Below are 14,534 nucleotides of genomic sequence, written 5' to 3'. Positions count from 1 at the left end.
TTGACCAGGTTGATTTCGATCTCTCGACCTTGTGATCCACCCGCCTCGGCCTCCCAAAGTGCTGGGATTACAGGCTTGAGCCACCGCGCCCGGCTAAAGTAGCTTAATGTTAACAATAAAAAGCTAACTTTTATTTTTTCAAGATGTCTCACAAAAATAAAAAAATTAAAATAAATAAATAAAAAGAAATAAACAAAAAAAAATGGTATCTGACTAGGGGACCAGGGTGGACTATACTTCATTATAACCAAATTTCTAGGGAAAATATTTGGTCATGACTGCAAATCCAAATAAATGGGAATAAACCATACAGATATAAAATATTCAGTCTTGTTTGAACTGGAGATGTCTGAGACGAGGAAATAAAGAACCAGGTTTTTTGGTTTTTTTTTTGAGATGCAGCCTCAGCCTATCACCCAGGCTGGCATGCAGTGGTGCAATCTCAGCTCAATGCAACCTCCATTTGCCAAGTTCAAGTGATTCTGCTGCTTTAGCCTCCCAAGTAGCTGGGATTACAGGCATGCGCCACCACACCTGGCTAATTTTTTTTTTTTTTTTGGTAGAAATAGGTTTCACCAGATTGACCAGTTGGATCTCAAACTTCTGACCTCAAGTTATCTCCCCATCTCGGCCTCCCAAAGTGTTGGGATTACAGGTGTGAGGAACTGCACCTGGCCAGAACATGGTTTTTAAATCCTGAATTTGGGACAGGAACAGTGGCTCACGCCTGTAATCTCAGCACTTTGGGAGGCCAAGGTGGGTGGATCACCTGAAGTCAAGAGTTCGACCAGCTTGGCCAACATGATGCAACCCCATCTCTATTAAAAATACAAAAATTAGTCACGCACAGTGGTGGACACCTGTAATCCCAGCTACATGGCAGGCTGAGGCAGGAGAATCGCTTGAACCCTGGAGGCTTTAAGTGAGCCAAGATCGTGCCACTGCACTACAGCCTGGGAGACAGGGTGAAACTGTCTCAAAAAAAAAAAAAAAAGATAAATCGCGATTTGTTCCCTATCACAAATGAAAGTTAGAACATCTTATTACCTCTTTGTAATTCAGCTCCTTTATATCTAAAATGAGACTGATATAATTTCCTGAGGATTGAAAAGTAATATATATTGTATATAAAAACAGTTTCTCGGCAGGGCATGGCAGCTCACGCCTGTGATCCCAGCACTTTGGGAGGCCAAGGTGGGTGGATCACAAGGTCAAGAGTTGGAGACAAGCCTGGCCAACATGGTGAAAACCCCTCTCCACTAAAAATACAAAAAATAGCCGGGTGTGGTGGCAGGCGCCTGTAATCTCAGCTACTCGGGAGGCTGAGGCAGTAGAACTGCTTGAACCCAGGAGTCGGAGGCTGCAGTGAACCAAGATCGTGCCACTGCACTTCAGCCTGGGTGACACAGCAAGACTCTGTCTCAGGAAAAAAAAAAAAATTTTATCAATTTAAAAAACTTTAAAAAGTACATAATAGAAAAAATGGAGCAGAAAACCGGTTTCATTTAATTAAATCTTAAGTGTATCACTTTTAGGGCATTTCTGAAGGCTTAAACTAAACTATATCGTAATAATGATAATGAAAGAAGCATATATTCTTCTTGTAGTTCTAAAATTGTATGCTTTTCCAATCCCATTACTGGGTATATATCCCAAGGAATATAACTCATTCTACCATAAAGACACATGCATGTGAATGTTCACTGCAGTGCTACTCACAATAGCAAAGACATGTAATCAACCTAAATGCCCATCAATGACAGATTAAAGAAAATGTGGTACATATACATCACAGACTAGTATACAGCCATAAAAAAGAACACAATCGCTCTCTTCCCAATGCCCAAGATGCCGAAAGGAAAGAAGGCCAAGGGGAAGAAGGTGGCTCCGGCCCTTGCTGTCGTGAAGAAGCAGGAAGCCAAGAAAATGGTGAATCCACTATTTGAGAAAAGGCCTAAAAATTTTGGCACTGGCCAGGCGCGGTGGCTCAAGCCTGTAATCCCAGCACTTTGGGAGGCCGAGGCGGGTGGATCACAAGGTCAAGAGATCGAGACCATCCTGGTCAACATGGTGAAACCCCGTCTCTACTAAAAATACAAAAAATTAGCTGGGCATGGTAGTGCGTGCCTGTAATCCCAGCTACTCAGGAGGCTGAGGCAGGAGAATTGCCTGAAACCAGGAGGCGGAGGTTGCGGTGAGCCGAGATCGCGCCATTGCACTCCAGCCTGGGTAACAAGAGCGAAACTCCGTCTCAAAAAAAAAAAAAAAAAAAAAAATTTTGGCACTGGACAAGACATCCAGCCCAAAAGAGACCTCACCCACTTTGTGAAATGGCCCCGCTATATCAGGTTGCAGCGGCAGAGAGCCATCCTCTATAAGCGGCTGAAAGTGCCCCCTGCAATTAACCAGTTCACCCAGGCCCTGGACCGCCAAACCACCACTCAGCTGCTTGAGCCGGCCCACAAGTATAGACCAGAGATGAAGCAAGAAAAGAAGCAGAGGCTGTTGGCCTGGGCCCAGAAGAAAGCGGCTGGCAAAGGGGACGTCCCCACTAAGAGACCACCTGTCCTTTGAGCAGGAGTTAACACCGTCACCACCTTGGTGGAGAACAAGAAAGCTCAGCTGGTGGTGATTGCACATGATGTGGATCCCATAGAGCTCGTTGTCTGCTTGCCTGCCCTGTATCGTAAAATGGAAGTCCCTTACTGCGTTATCAAGGGGAAGGCAAGACTGGGACGTCTAGTCCACAGGAAGACCTGCACCACTGTCGCCTTCACACGCGTTAACTCGGAAGACAAAGGTGCTTTGGCTAAGCTGGTGGAAGCTATCCGCACCAACTACAATGACAGATATGATGAGATCCGCCGTCACTGGGGAGGCAATGTCCTGGGTCCCAAGTCTGTGGCTCGCATTGCCAAGCTTGAAAAGGCAAAGGATAAAGAACTTGCCACAAAACTGGGTTAAATGTACACTGTTTTCTGAAAATAAAAATAAAACATTGCAAATTTTCCTTCAAAAAAAAAAAAAAAAAAGAACACAATCGTGTCTTTTGTGGGAACATGAATGAAGCTAAAGGCCGTTATCCTTAGCAAATTAACACAGGAAATAAAATGAAATACTGCATGTTCTCACTTTAAGTGGGATTTAAGTGATGAGAATTCATGGACCGAAAGAGGGGAACAACAGACATTGGGGCCTACCTGAGAATGGAGGTTAGAAGAAAGAGAGGATCAGAAAAAATAACCACTGGATACGAGTAGTTGGGTGATGAAATAAGCTGCACAGCAAACCCCTATGACACGAGTTTACCTACAAGAAAAACCTGCAAATGTACTCCTGAACCTAAAATAAAAGTTAAAAAAAGAATTGCGGCCAGGTGCAGTGGCTCACGCTTGTAATCCCAGCACTTTGGGAGGCCAAGACGAGTGGATCACAAGGTCAAGAGATCAAGACCATCCTGGCCAACATGGTGAAACCCCGTTTCTACTAAAAATACAAAAAATTAGCTGGGCGTGGTGGCAGGTGCCTGTCAGTAGTCCCACCTACTCAGGAGGCTGAGGCAGGAGAATCACTTGAACCTGGGAGGTAGAAGTTGCAGTGAGCTGAGATCATGCCACTGCACTCCAGCCTGGGTGACAGAGTGAGACTTTGTCTCAAAAAAAAAAAAAAAAAAAAAAAAGAATTCCATGTTTTTAAATTTCATCAGAAAGGAAGAACAAAAATAACATTTAAAAAATTAAGTAAAAAATAAAATAGGCCGGGCGCGGTGGCTCAAGCCTGTAATCCCAGCACTTTGGGAGGCCGAGGCGGGTGGATCACGAGGTCGAGAGATCGAGACCATCCTGGTCAACATGGTGAAACCCCGTCTCTACTAAAAGTGCAAAAAATTAGCTGGGCATGGTGGCACGTGCCTGTAATCCCAGCTACTCAGGAGGCTGAGGCAGGAGAATTGCCTGAGCCCAGGAGGCGGAGGTTGCGGTGAGCCGAGATCGCGCCATTGCACTCCAGCCTGGGTAACAAGGGCGAAACTCCGTCTCAAAAAACAAAAAAAAAAAAACAAAACAAAACAAAAAAAATAAATAAATAAATAAAATAAGCCAGGCGCGGTGGCTCATGCCTATAATCCCAGCACTTTGGGAGGCCGAGACGGGTGGATCACGAGGTCAAGAGATCGAGACCATCCTGGTCAACATGGTGAAACCCCGTCTCTACTAAAAATACCAAAAAATTAGCTGGGTATGGTGGCGCGTGCCTGTAATCCCAGATACTCAGGAGGCTGAGGCAGGAGAATTGCCTGAACCCAGGAGGCGGAGGTTGCGGTGAGCCGAGATCGCGCCATTGCACTCCAGCCTGGGTAACAAGAGTGAAACTCCGTCTCAAAAAAAAGAGATCGAGACCATCCTGGTCAACATGGTGAAACCCTGTCTCTACTAAAAATACAAAAATTAGCTGGGCATGGTGGCGCACGCCTGTAGTCCCAGCTTCTCGGGAGGCTGAGGCAGGAGAATTGCTTGAACCCAGGAGATGGAGGTTGCTGTGAGCCGAGGTCGCGCCATTGCATTCCAGCCCAGGTAACAAGAGTGAAACTCCGTCTCAAAAATAAAATAAAATAAAATAAAATAGCATAATGCTTACAACTTAATAGTATATATTGTACTTATGTAATGATTAAAATATACAAACAATAAAGAAATCAAATATTAGGGTTTTAAAAAATTTTTTTATTTTTAAAGACAGTTTCACCTTGTTGGTCAGGCTGGTCTTGAACTCCCGATCTCAGGTGATCCACCCACCTTGGCCTCCAAAGTGCTTGGATTACAGGCACGAGCCACCATGCCCTGCCTCCAAATATTAGTTTTAAAAAGTGAAAATAATATAAAAATTTAGAAATAAAATCTATTTTGTGTGTGTGTGGGCAAATCTCTTTTTAATTGCAAAAGGCTTCATTTATAGCACATTCAATAATGAACCAAGAGGAGAGTTGCTGACTTTGGAACATATGAATATATAAAAATCCCTTGCAGTTCAGGTAGTCAAGGTAATAAGCACATACAAGGAAAGCAACCTTCATTTTTCTGAAAACGTTTATATTTTAAAAGGTCACTACGTATACTTGGAAGTTCAAAGCGGTAGAATGCACCTTGGAGGGAAAGGAGGAGGAAAACCCTTTTCTATGTTGTCAGCCAAATGTATATCAAATATATTCCAATTCCGCTTGATAAAGTCAGCTGGATGACCTCCTTGAACCAGGCTAGGGCAGAACACTTAGTGAAAGCGGGCACTGGGTAGGGATGTGAATCCAGGAGAGGAGCACCAGATCCCGTGCAGCGCCAAACACACCCGTCCCACCCTCTAACACAGACGAGGTACGTCACCCATGTCTCTGGACCCAGATGCACCAGACAGTCATCAGATGGTTACTGCTCCCACGGCCTGGCACTTTCTAATGTTCTTAATTTAGGCCATGGAGAAAAATCCCTTACCACCAAGTGCAAACTGTCATTGAACTTAAGCCATAAGGGATACTATGGGGCAAATTATTGTAATACATATATAAGGACTTCTATTTACCTAATTAGAACAATAATAACACAATTGACATTCCTGTTTTCATAAGGTTTGTTCTCTACACTGGAATGGCTTAAGAAAAAGTTGTCCACTTTTGGTTTTACCTTACACTTTCAAAATAGAGGGAGTAGAGAGAAAAAGTGTGACTAACTGCCTAACTTTGGAGCCCAGCAGATACAAAAGCGAACTTCTCAGACTCTGGGTCCATCAGATTTGGGGGAAGTTTCAGTGCCTAGGGAAGGTTAGTGAAGCCCATTACACCACAAATCCTACAGAAAGAATTCTACAGCTCATCTATCACAGTGTTCTAGTAAAGCATATGCTGAAAAGTACAGGTTTCAACCTAACATCTAAATTTTTAAAATTAGCATTTCAGCAACAAACAAGCTCAGAGAGCTCATCGCAAAAGTGAAATAACAGAACTATTGCTCAGATGTCAAAAAAGTAAAGCTGCTGCCCTCAGCTCCGCTTAGGCAGACACGTAAGGTGGCGGCGGCTCCTTGGCAGCACCATTCACAGTGGCATCACCTACGGGGGTAGCAGCACTGTATTGTCATTGCTGGTAAAGTAAACCAGGACATCAGAGGAGTTCCTGCCATTGATGTATCGGTAGCAGTTCCAAACACAGCTAATTAAGTAACCTTTAAAAGTCAAAACAATGCTAATAAACAGAAGGATAATAAGGACCAAACAGGTAGGATTCACTGATAGGACATCATCTCTGTAGGGAAAATTAGGAGGCAGTTGTTGTATGTATTCCTGAATGGAGTTTGGATAAACAAGCACAATGATTGCAACCAAGGTGTTCAGGGCAAAATCAAAGATCTGGTAACAGAAAAATGTGATAATCCAGGCTGCATGTTGCTTGTATACTCCTTAAGTGGCCATAGCGCATATCAGAATAAGGAGAAGAGAAATCGCAATGGCAATGCACATGTAGTTCCACTTGGCTGGGGAGGCCTGAGACTCATGGCACAAGGTGAAAAGCATTTCTTCCATGGTGGTGACAAGAGAAAATGAGCGTAAAATCTACTTTTTATGTTTTCACTGTGAAAGCCTGAAAAATGCCTGATATGTGGCCGGGTGCGGTGGTTCACGCCTGTAATCCCAGCACTTTGGGAGGCTGAGGCAGGTGGATCACGAAGTCAAGAGATCAAGACCATCCTGGTCAACATGGTGAAACCCGATCTCTACTAAAAATACAAAAATTAGCTGGGCATGTGGCGCACGCCTGTAGTCCCAGCTACTTGGGAGGCTGAGGCAGGAGAATTGCTTGAACCCAGGAGGCGGACGTTGCGGTGAGCCGAGATCGCGCCATTGCACTCCAGCCTGAGTAAAAAGAGCGAAACTCCATCTCAAAAAAAAAAAAAAAAAAAAAGAAAAATGCCTGATATGTAACTTAACATTGCTTATAAGAAAGACTACAATGAAATTCACTAAAGACATTATAAAGGAGGGCCAGGAGCAGTGACTCACTCCTGTAATCCCAGCACTTGGGCAAGCTGAAGGTGGGAGGAACACTTGAAGTCCGGAGTTCAAGACCAGCTTGGGCAATGTTGCAAGACCCAATGTTCAAGACCAGCTTGCTATGTTGCAAGACCCATATCTGTTTTTTTCAAGAAATAACTGAAATCGGTAAGTTAAAAAAAAACAACAAAAGACAATATGAAGGAAAAAAAGAGAAGAGTAGCTCAGGTATGTTAACTTACCCTAAGACCTTACCAAGATGGGTGATGTTTTTTTTTTTTTTTTTGAGACGGAGTTTCGCTCTTGTTACCCAGGCTGGAGTGCAACGGTATGATCTCGGCTCACAGCAACCTCCGCCTCCTGGGTTCAGGCAATTCTCCTGCCTCAGCCTCCTGAGTAGCTGGGATTACAGGCATACGCCACCATGCCCAGCTAATTTTTTGTATTTTTAGTAGAGACGGGGTTTCACCATGTTGACCAGGATGGTCTCGATCTCCTAACCTTGTGATCCACCCGCCTCGGCCTCCTAAAGTGCTGGGATTACAGGCTTGAGCCACCGCGCCCGGCCGGTGATGGTTTTTGAAAGAACAAAATATCATAGTTAACTTGTTAAGGAAAAAAATGAGATGCAAATAGAATGAAAATGGTTAAAATAAATTTGAATAGAATAAAATTAAAGTTGCCCAACAAATAGAAAGATTAGAAATGTATTCATATCATTGAAAAAGACATGGAGAAAAAATTTTTTTAAGTTACTACATACTCTTATTTTAAAAAAATGAAACACAGAGGAAATGTGGTAAGTTGTGAGATCTAAAAGAGCATCCTCAGAATATTCTAAATGGTCAACACGACCAATAGTGGGACAAATTGCACTGAGTTTAATAGTCCAGATTATATTTCATTTTTTAAATTTCATTTATTTTCCCTTTTGTTTTAACCATGTTTGGCGATAGGTTGTATTTGATAGCCTGACTTGAGTCGGGAAGAAACAGACAAACCAAAATTGACCAACAGTCTACAGAATTAATCTTTTCGCTTCAAAAATTTCAATATTGGCCGGGCGCGGTGGCTCAAGCCTGTAATCCCAGCACTTTGGGAGGCCGTGGTGGGTGGATCACGAGGTCAAGAGATCGAGACCATCCTGCTCATCATGGTGAAACCCCGTCTCTACTAAAAATACAAAAAATTAGCTGGGCATGGTGGCGCGTGCCTGTAATCCCAGCTACTCAGGAGGCTGGGGCAGGAGAATTGCCTGAACCCAGGAGGCGGAGGTTGCGGTGAGCTGAGATTGCGCCATTGCACTCCAGCCTGGGTAACAAGAGCAAAACTCTGTCTCAAAAAAAAAAAAAAAAAAATTCAATGTCATGAAAGACAAAGTCTGAGGGAAAAAAAAGGATTAAGGGAGCAAAAGGACAAAATAACTAAATTAATTGAATCATTGACGTGGGAAAAATACCAGAAAGTACATTATTGGGAAATGGATTATATTTAAATATGAGCTAAGATGAGATCACAGTATTTTATCAAATTTAAATTTTCTGATTTTGATTATTATATGGGGATATACAAGAGAATAATATCCTCTTTTTTTTTTTAATTTTTTTATTTTTTGAGATGAAGTGTCACTCTGATGGCCAGACTGGAGTGCAGTGGCACGAACTCGGCTCACTGCAACCTCCGCCTCCTGGGTTAAAGCAGTTCTCCTGCCTCAGCCTCCCAAGTAGTTGGGACTACAGGGGCACACAACCATATCTGGCTAGTTTTTATATTTTTTTTTGGTAGAGATGGGGTTTCACCGTATTGGCCAGGATGGTCTCGAACTCCTGACTTTGTGATCCACCCACCTCAGCCTCCCAAAGTGCTGGGATTATAGGCGTGAGCCACTGCACCCGGCATTCCCAGTTAGTTTTCAAAAAATACATTTTTGTAGAGATGGAATCTTACTATGTTGCACCATCTGGCTTTTGAACTCTTGGCCTCCCGAAGAGCTGGGATTACAGGTGTGAGCCACCATGCCCTGCCTTGTCAGGTTCCTTTTCATTGGTGTGTTAGATCTACATTAACTGAAATAGAATACTGCTTATTTTAGTTAATAATTGGGAAGAACAAATTAGACAATATATGTATAACCTTTAGAGCATTGACTTTACGCAAGAAATATTCATTGTATATTGACATAATAAAATAATTAGCAGACTTTAAATGTGTGACAGATTTAAATTTCAAAAATTTACGTGTTCCACAAGTATAGTCATTCCTCACTTGATGTCAATAGGCTCGTGGAAACTGTGATTATAAGTGAAACCACCTACAGCAGTTTCCTGAATATCACTCCATATTGATACAATGCTGATGAGAAAAATATTGGTTTAATCATATGTTGCTTTGCTTATAGTCACAGAAAAACAGGCCCTAAATGCCACTCCAGATCCAGACCCAAATAAGGAAAAAGATGGATATGTTTGATTGCATTAAAAAGAAAACCTTTTGCAGGAGATAACATAGTGAAAGGAAAAAGACAACAAACTGGGAAAAGAATTTAGAAATTATATCACAGACTAAGAGCTAATAGTTCTATCAGAGAGAAAATAGAGAAATTTAGAAATCTTCTACAAAAACAGGTGGTTAACAACAAGAACAAAGCCAAATCGTTCTTAATCATATGAAAAAAATATTCTTATTTGTAAGAGAAATTCAAGTGAAAATCACACTGAGGCTGGGTGCGGTGGTGCACACCTATAATCCCTGCACTTTGGAAGGCAGAGGCAGGTGGATCACCGGAGGTAGAGAGTTTGAGACCAACCTGACCAATATGGAGAAACCATGACTCTACTAAAAATACAAAATTAGCTGGGCATGGTGGCTCATGCCTGTAATTCCAGCTACTCAGGAGGCTGAGGCAGGAGAATCACTTGAACCCAATAGGTGGAGGTTGCAGTGAGCTGAGATCATGCTGTTGCACTCTAGCCTGGGCAACAAGAGGGAAACTCCCTCTCAAAGAAAAAAAAAACAAAAATTACAAACTGATGTCATTTCTCTTAATTGGCAAAATCCCACATTTGCCAACATAATCATTGGTAAGACTATAGTAAAACAGATATTCTCTAACACTGAATAGAGGAAATGCAAAATGATATGACCCTCCTGTGGAAGACTGTTCCTTTAAGTAAAAATCCCTTTCCTTTAGACTCTAGAAGTGAGCTAAGTCAGTTGGGTCAGCAATATTCTTCCTTCTAGAATGAAATAATATTCTAAAAAGAGAATGATCTAAACCGACCTTAACTCACTATGAAACACTCTTTAAAGAAAGTTCGGCCCGGCATGGTGGCTCACGACTATAATCCCAGCACTTTGGGAGGCCGAGGTGGGTGGATCACGTGGTCAAGAGATCAAGACCATCCTCGTTAACATGGTGAAACCCCATCTCTACTAAAAACACACACACAAAAAAAGAAATCTTCATTCTTTTTAACTACACAATGCCCATATCCTGTTAATCCCATATAATATACATAGTTGGTAGCTAATTAACTATTTTATCATTATGTAATAGAGATCTCAATGGCAAAGCAGCATAAAACAAATGTAATTACTTTTCATTGAGGGTGCATCTTCGGTCGGTAGGATGCCCATTGTATGACTTTAGATTCTCAGTGAGCTCTGTGTATAGTCGGTCGGCCATTGGAAGAGGGATTCCATCCCATACCATGATGAGCACCACCATCACAGCGGTTGGACAGTGGTGGCCTGTACGCTGTCGGACCAAACAAAGAACTTTTTCTTCATCACTGCTTCTTCTCAAAACCTGAAAAAAAAGAATGCAAACATCTATGGAAAACAAGTACGGCAAATTTGAATACAATGGATATTCCTTTTAACATTCTGCATGATTATAGTTTAGTTTATTTTCTTAGTAAAATTTGATGAACACATGGGTCCAACTATGTTACCCAGGCTGGTCTCAAACTCCTAGCTTCAAGCAATCATCCCTCCTTGGCCACCCAAAGATCTGGCATTACAGACATGTGCCTCCATGCCCGGTCATATTTTAGATTTTTTAAAGTTACTACTTCTCAAGGGATAAAAGCCTACAGGACATTCCAGTGCCTCAGTAGTTCCCACCATGAGACTCATCACAAGAGTACCTGATCCTATATTGCTAACAAACAACAGGCAGAACAAAAATCTATGACACGTGGTTACTATTTGTAGAAGTAGTATAAGGCAGTCTGCATTTTATTTCACTGCTGTTATAGTTTGCACAACAGACGAGAGGGCCTGGTGGAAAACCTAACTGCTCTCAAATTCCACAAATGTCACAACGGAACAAATGTAGATGATGGAAACAAGCATCTGATGTAGGTAGATGGAAATAACGAAGAACTCTCAACATTAAAAATAAACTTGACAACTGAATTTTGGCCATCTGAGGAATGTTATGGAGTTTCCTTTGGGTGATTCATTTTACTTATCAAGAGCTAATATACACAAAGCAATGCCTCTGTGATTTCTATGAGTTTTACATGCTATCGGAAGGATGCATTGTACACATTTTATTCACAAGACTAATGTGATCTAGTTGACTTGGTGAATGTAAAATAGAAAAATTAATTTTAAATATTTATTTATTATCTTATACTGCATCAAATTCTTGGGATGCTAAAAAGGCTTCAGCACTATTCAAAATTTGCTCAGTGATCAGAGTGTTTACTACAAAAAAAAAAAAATTTCTCAGGGGCCGGGCGCGGTGGCTCAAGCCTGTAATCCCAGCACTTTGGGAGGCCAAGGCGGGTGGATCATGAGGTCAAGAGATTGAGACCATCCTGGTCAACATGGTGAAACCCCGTCTCTACTAAGAATACAAAAAATTAGCTGGGCGTGGTGGTGCGTGCCTGTAATCCTAGCTACTCAGGAGGCTGAGGCAGAAGAATTGCCTGAACCCAGGAGGCAGAGGTTGCGGTGAGCCGAGATCGCGCCATTGCACTTAAGCCTGGGTAATGAGAGCGAAACTCTGTCTCAAAAAAAAAAAAAAAAAAAAAAAAAAATTTCTATACAAATGTCACCACTGAAAACCATCCAACCATTTAAAACTGTCTCCCTGTAGCACAAATTTAAAAAGTGCAGAGATTGACTACATTAATCACTACACAATCAGGACATGATGAAAATGCCCATCCATGTGACCAGAAAGGAGCAACCAATAGCATAATTTTTTGTTCCTGTAATATCACAAAACTTGAAACTTCTTAAGAAGTTAGTTACCCAATATCACTTTCTTCTGTCACTCCAGATGGTTAACAATCATTGCTACCAAGGCATCCCTTGAGTAGAGTTGGCTTTAGGACCTTCCCCCTAAACACAATTATTTATATTAAAATTTTTTCTATTATTTACATGTCCTCTTACAGCCAAATAATAACACACTGTTTGCCAATAACCACAAATGCAAACTTATATATAATATCAAAATTGTATCAGTTAATATTCAAGTTGTCAAAATTGATAACAAATTTACATTAATCAAGTTTTTGTATTGGAAATACTAAAATGCTTTTTACTGATGATATTTGTCCTTTTCCTGAATATTCCAAATTTCCATCAGTGTACCATAGAAAATTAAGCACAATGGTTAGGAGTGTTTAAATTCAAATCTGAGTTCAATAAACTGCTTAAATATTAAATGTATTGGCCAGGTGTAGTGGCTCATGCCTGTAATTCCAGTACTTTGTGAGGTCGGTGGATCACATGAGGTCAGGAGTCCAAGACCAGCCTGGCCCACATGGCAAAACCCCGTCTCTACTAAAAATACAAAAATTACCCGGGTGTGGTGGTGTGTGCCTGTAATCCCAGTTACTCAGGAGGCTGAGGCAGGAGAATTGCCTGAATCTGGGTGGTGGAAGTTGCAGTGAGCTGTGATCACACCATTGCACTCCAGCCTGGGCAACAGAGCGAGACTCCGTCTCAAAAAAAAAAAAAAAAAAAGAAAAGAAAAAAAATTAAATCTGTTAAGACCTCTGGAAACTAAAAATATTATTGAAATAAAGGCCTAACTAAATGCAGAGGAATATAAATTCATGGAATAGACGTTATTATGTCAACTTTCCCAAAATTGATCTCTAGATTCAATGCAATCCCATTCAAAACCCTATCAGAGAGGTGTGTGTGTGTGTGTGTGTGTGTGTGTAAATTGACCCACTATACCAAAGTTTATGGAAAAAAATGAATCTTGACCCCTATCTCACACTAATCAACTTGAATTATACATATTTAAACACAAAAAATAAAGCAATGAAGAATTTTAGAAGAAAACATCTTCCTGATCTTGGAGTGGGCAAAGCATTTTAAAATGGCTTACCAAATCAGCTAACTGAAAAGAAAAAAAAGGCTGTGTGCCTCAGCTCACACCTGTAATGCCAGGATTTCGGAAGGTAGAGGTGAGAGGATTGCTTGAAGCCAGGAGTTTGAGACAAGCCTGGGCAACATGCTGAGACCCAGTCTCCACACAAAAAAAATAAAATAAAATAAACTGGCATAGTGGCATATGCCTGTAGTTCCAGTTACTTGGAAGACTGAGGCAGGACTATCACTTGGGATGGAGAATTCAAGGCTATCATCAGGCACTGCAGCCTGGGCAACAAAGTGAGACCCTGTCACTAAAAAAAAAAAAAAAAAAAAAAAAAAAAGAAATAGCAGGCTAGGTGCAGTAGCTCATTTGTATAATCCCAGCATTTTGGGAGGTGGTTCGACTATTTGAGGTCAGGAGTTTGAGACCAGCCTGGGCAATATGGTTAGACCTCATCTTTTCAAAATATACAAAAAGTGAGCTGGGTGTGGACACCTGCCTGCAGTCTAACTTACTTGGGAGGCTGAGGCGGGAGGGTCCCTTGAACCCAGGAAGCAGAGGTTGCAGTGAGCCCCCAGACTATGCCACTGCACTCCAGACTAGGTGACAGAGAGAAACTCCATCTCAAAAAAATAAATATAAAAATAAATAAAGACAAGCAAAAGGGCAGGAGGAAAATATTTACATTACATATATTTGGCATAATATATATGACACAACACATATAGAGAATATCCCCCATAGAAAACTGGCCAAAAAAAATTAACAGGCACTTCACAATAGAGAATATGGAAATAGATGATGAGCATATGAATATAGGCCCAACAATATCGGTCATCTAGCAAAGTAAAACACAATAAAAAGGAGCTACCAAGGCCGGGCACAGTGACTCACACCTGTAATCTTAGCACTTTGGCAAGCCAAGGCAGGTGAATCATCTAAGGTCAGGAGTTCAAGACCAGTCTTGCCAAGATGGCAAAACCCTGTCTCTAATAAAAATACAAAAATTAGCCAAGCGTGGTAGTGCACACCTGTAATACCAGCTACTCGGGAGGCTGAGGAAGGAGACTCACTTCCACCTGGGAGGTGGAGGTTGCAGTGAGCAACCCATATTGGTGGAGAGAAGAGAGTGTTGTGATAAAGTTACTGTTAA

At 41.6% G+C, this 14,534-nt stretch overlaps 1 protein-coding gene and 2 pseudogenes across 12 annotated transcripts in view; 1 reads left to right on the top strand and 2 right to left on the bottom strand.

The window, feature by feature from the left end:
* TET1 (tet methylcytosine dioxygenase 1) overlaps positions 1–14,534 on the bottom strand; it is a 167,094-nt gene that overhangs the window by 28,793 nt on the left and 123,767 nt on the right. For all 12 annotated transcript variants that reach the window (XM_074382324.1, XM_039478295.2, XM_074382325.1 and 9 more), the window contains one exon: positions 10,632–10,843. In XM_074382324.1, coding sequence (XP_074238425.1) covers positions 10,632–10,843 — 212 coding nt within the window. The remainder of the gene's footprint in view (positions 1–10,631; positions 10,844–14,534) is intronic.
* Positions 1,849–2,964, top strand: LOC120367403 (large ribosomal subunit protein eL8-like; annotated as a pseudogene).
* LOC141580583 (lysosomal-associated transmembrane protein 4B pseudogene) lies at positions 3,752–6,788 on the bottom strand (annotated as a pseudogene).

Source organism: Saimiri boliviensis, chromosome 12 (genome assembly GCF_048565385.1).
Source record: "Saimiri boliviensis isolate mSaiBol1 chromosome 12, mSaiBol1.pri, whole genome shotgun sequence".
Lineage (NCBI taxonomy): Eukaryota > Metazoa > Chordata > Mammalia > Primates > Cebidae > Saimiri > Saimiri boliviensis.
The sequence above is the reverse complement of the archived record's forward strand: the minus strand, read 5'-3'. Positions and strand labels throughout refer to the sequence as shown.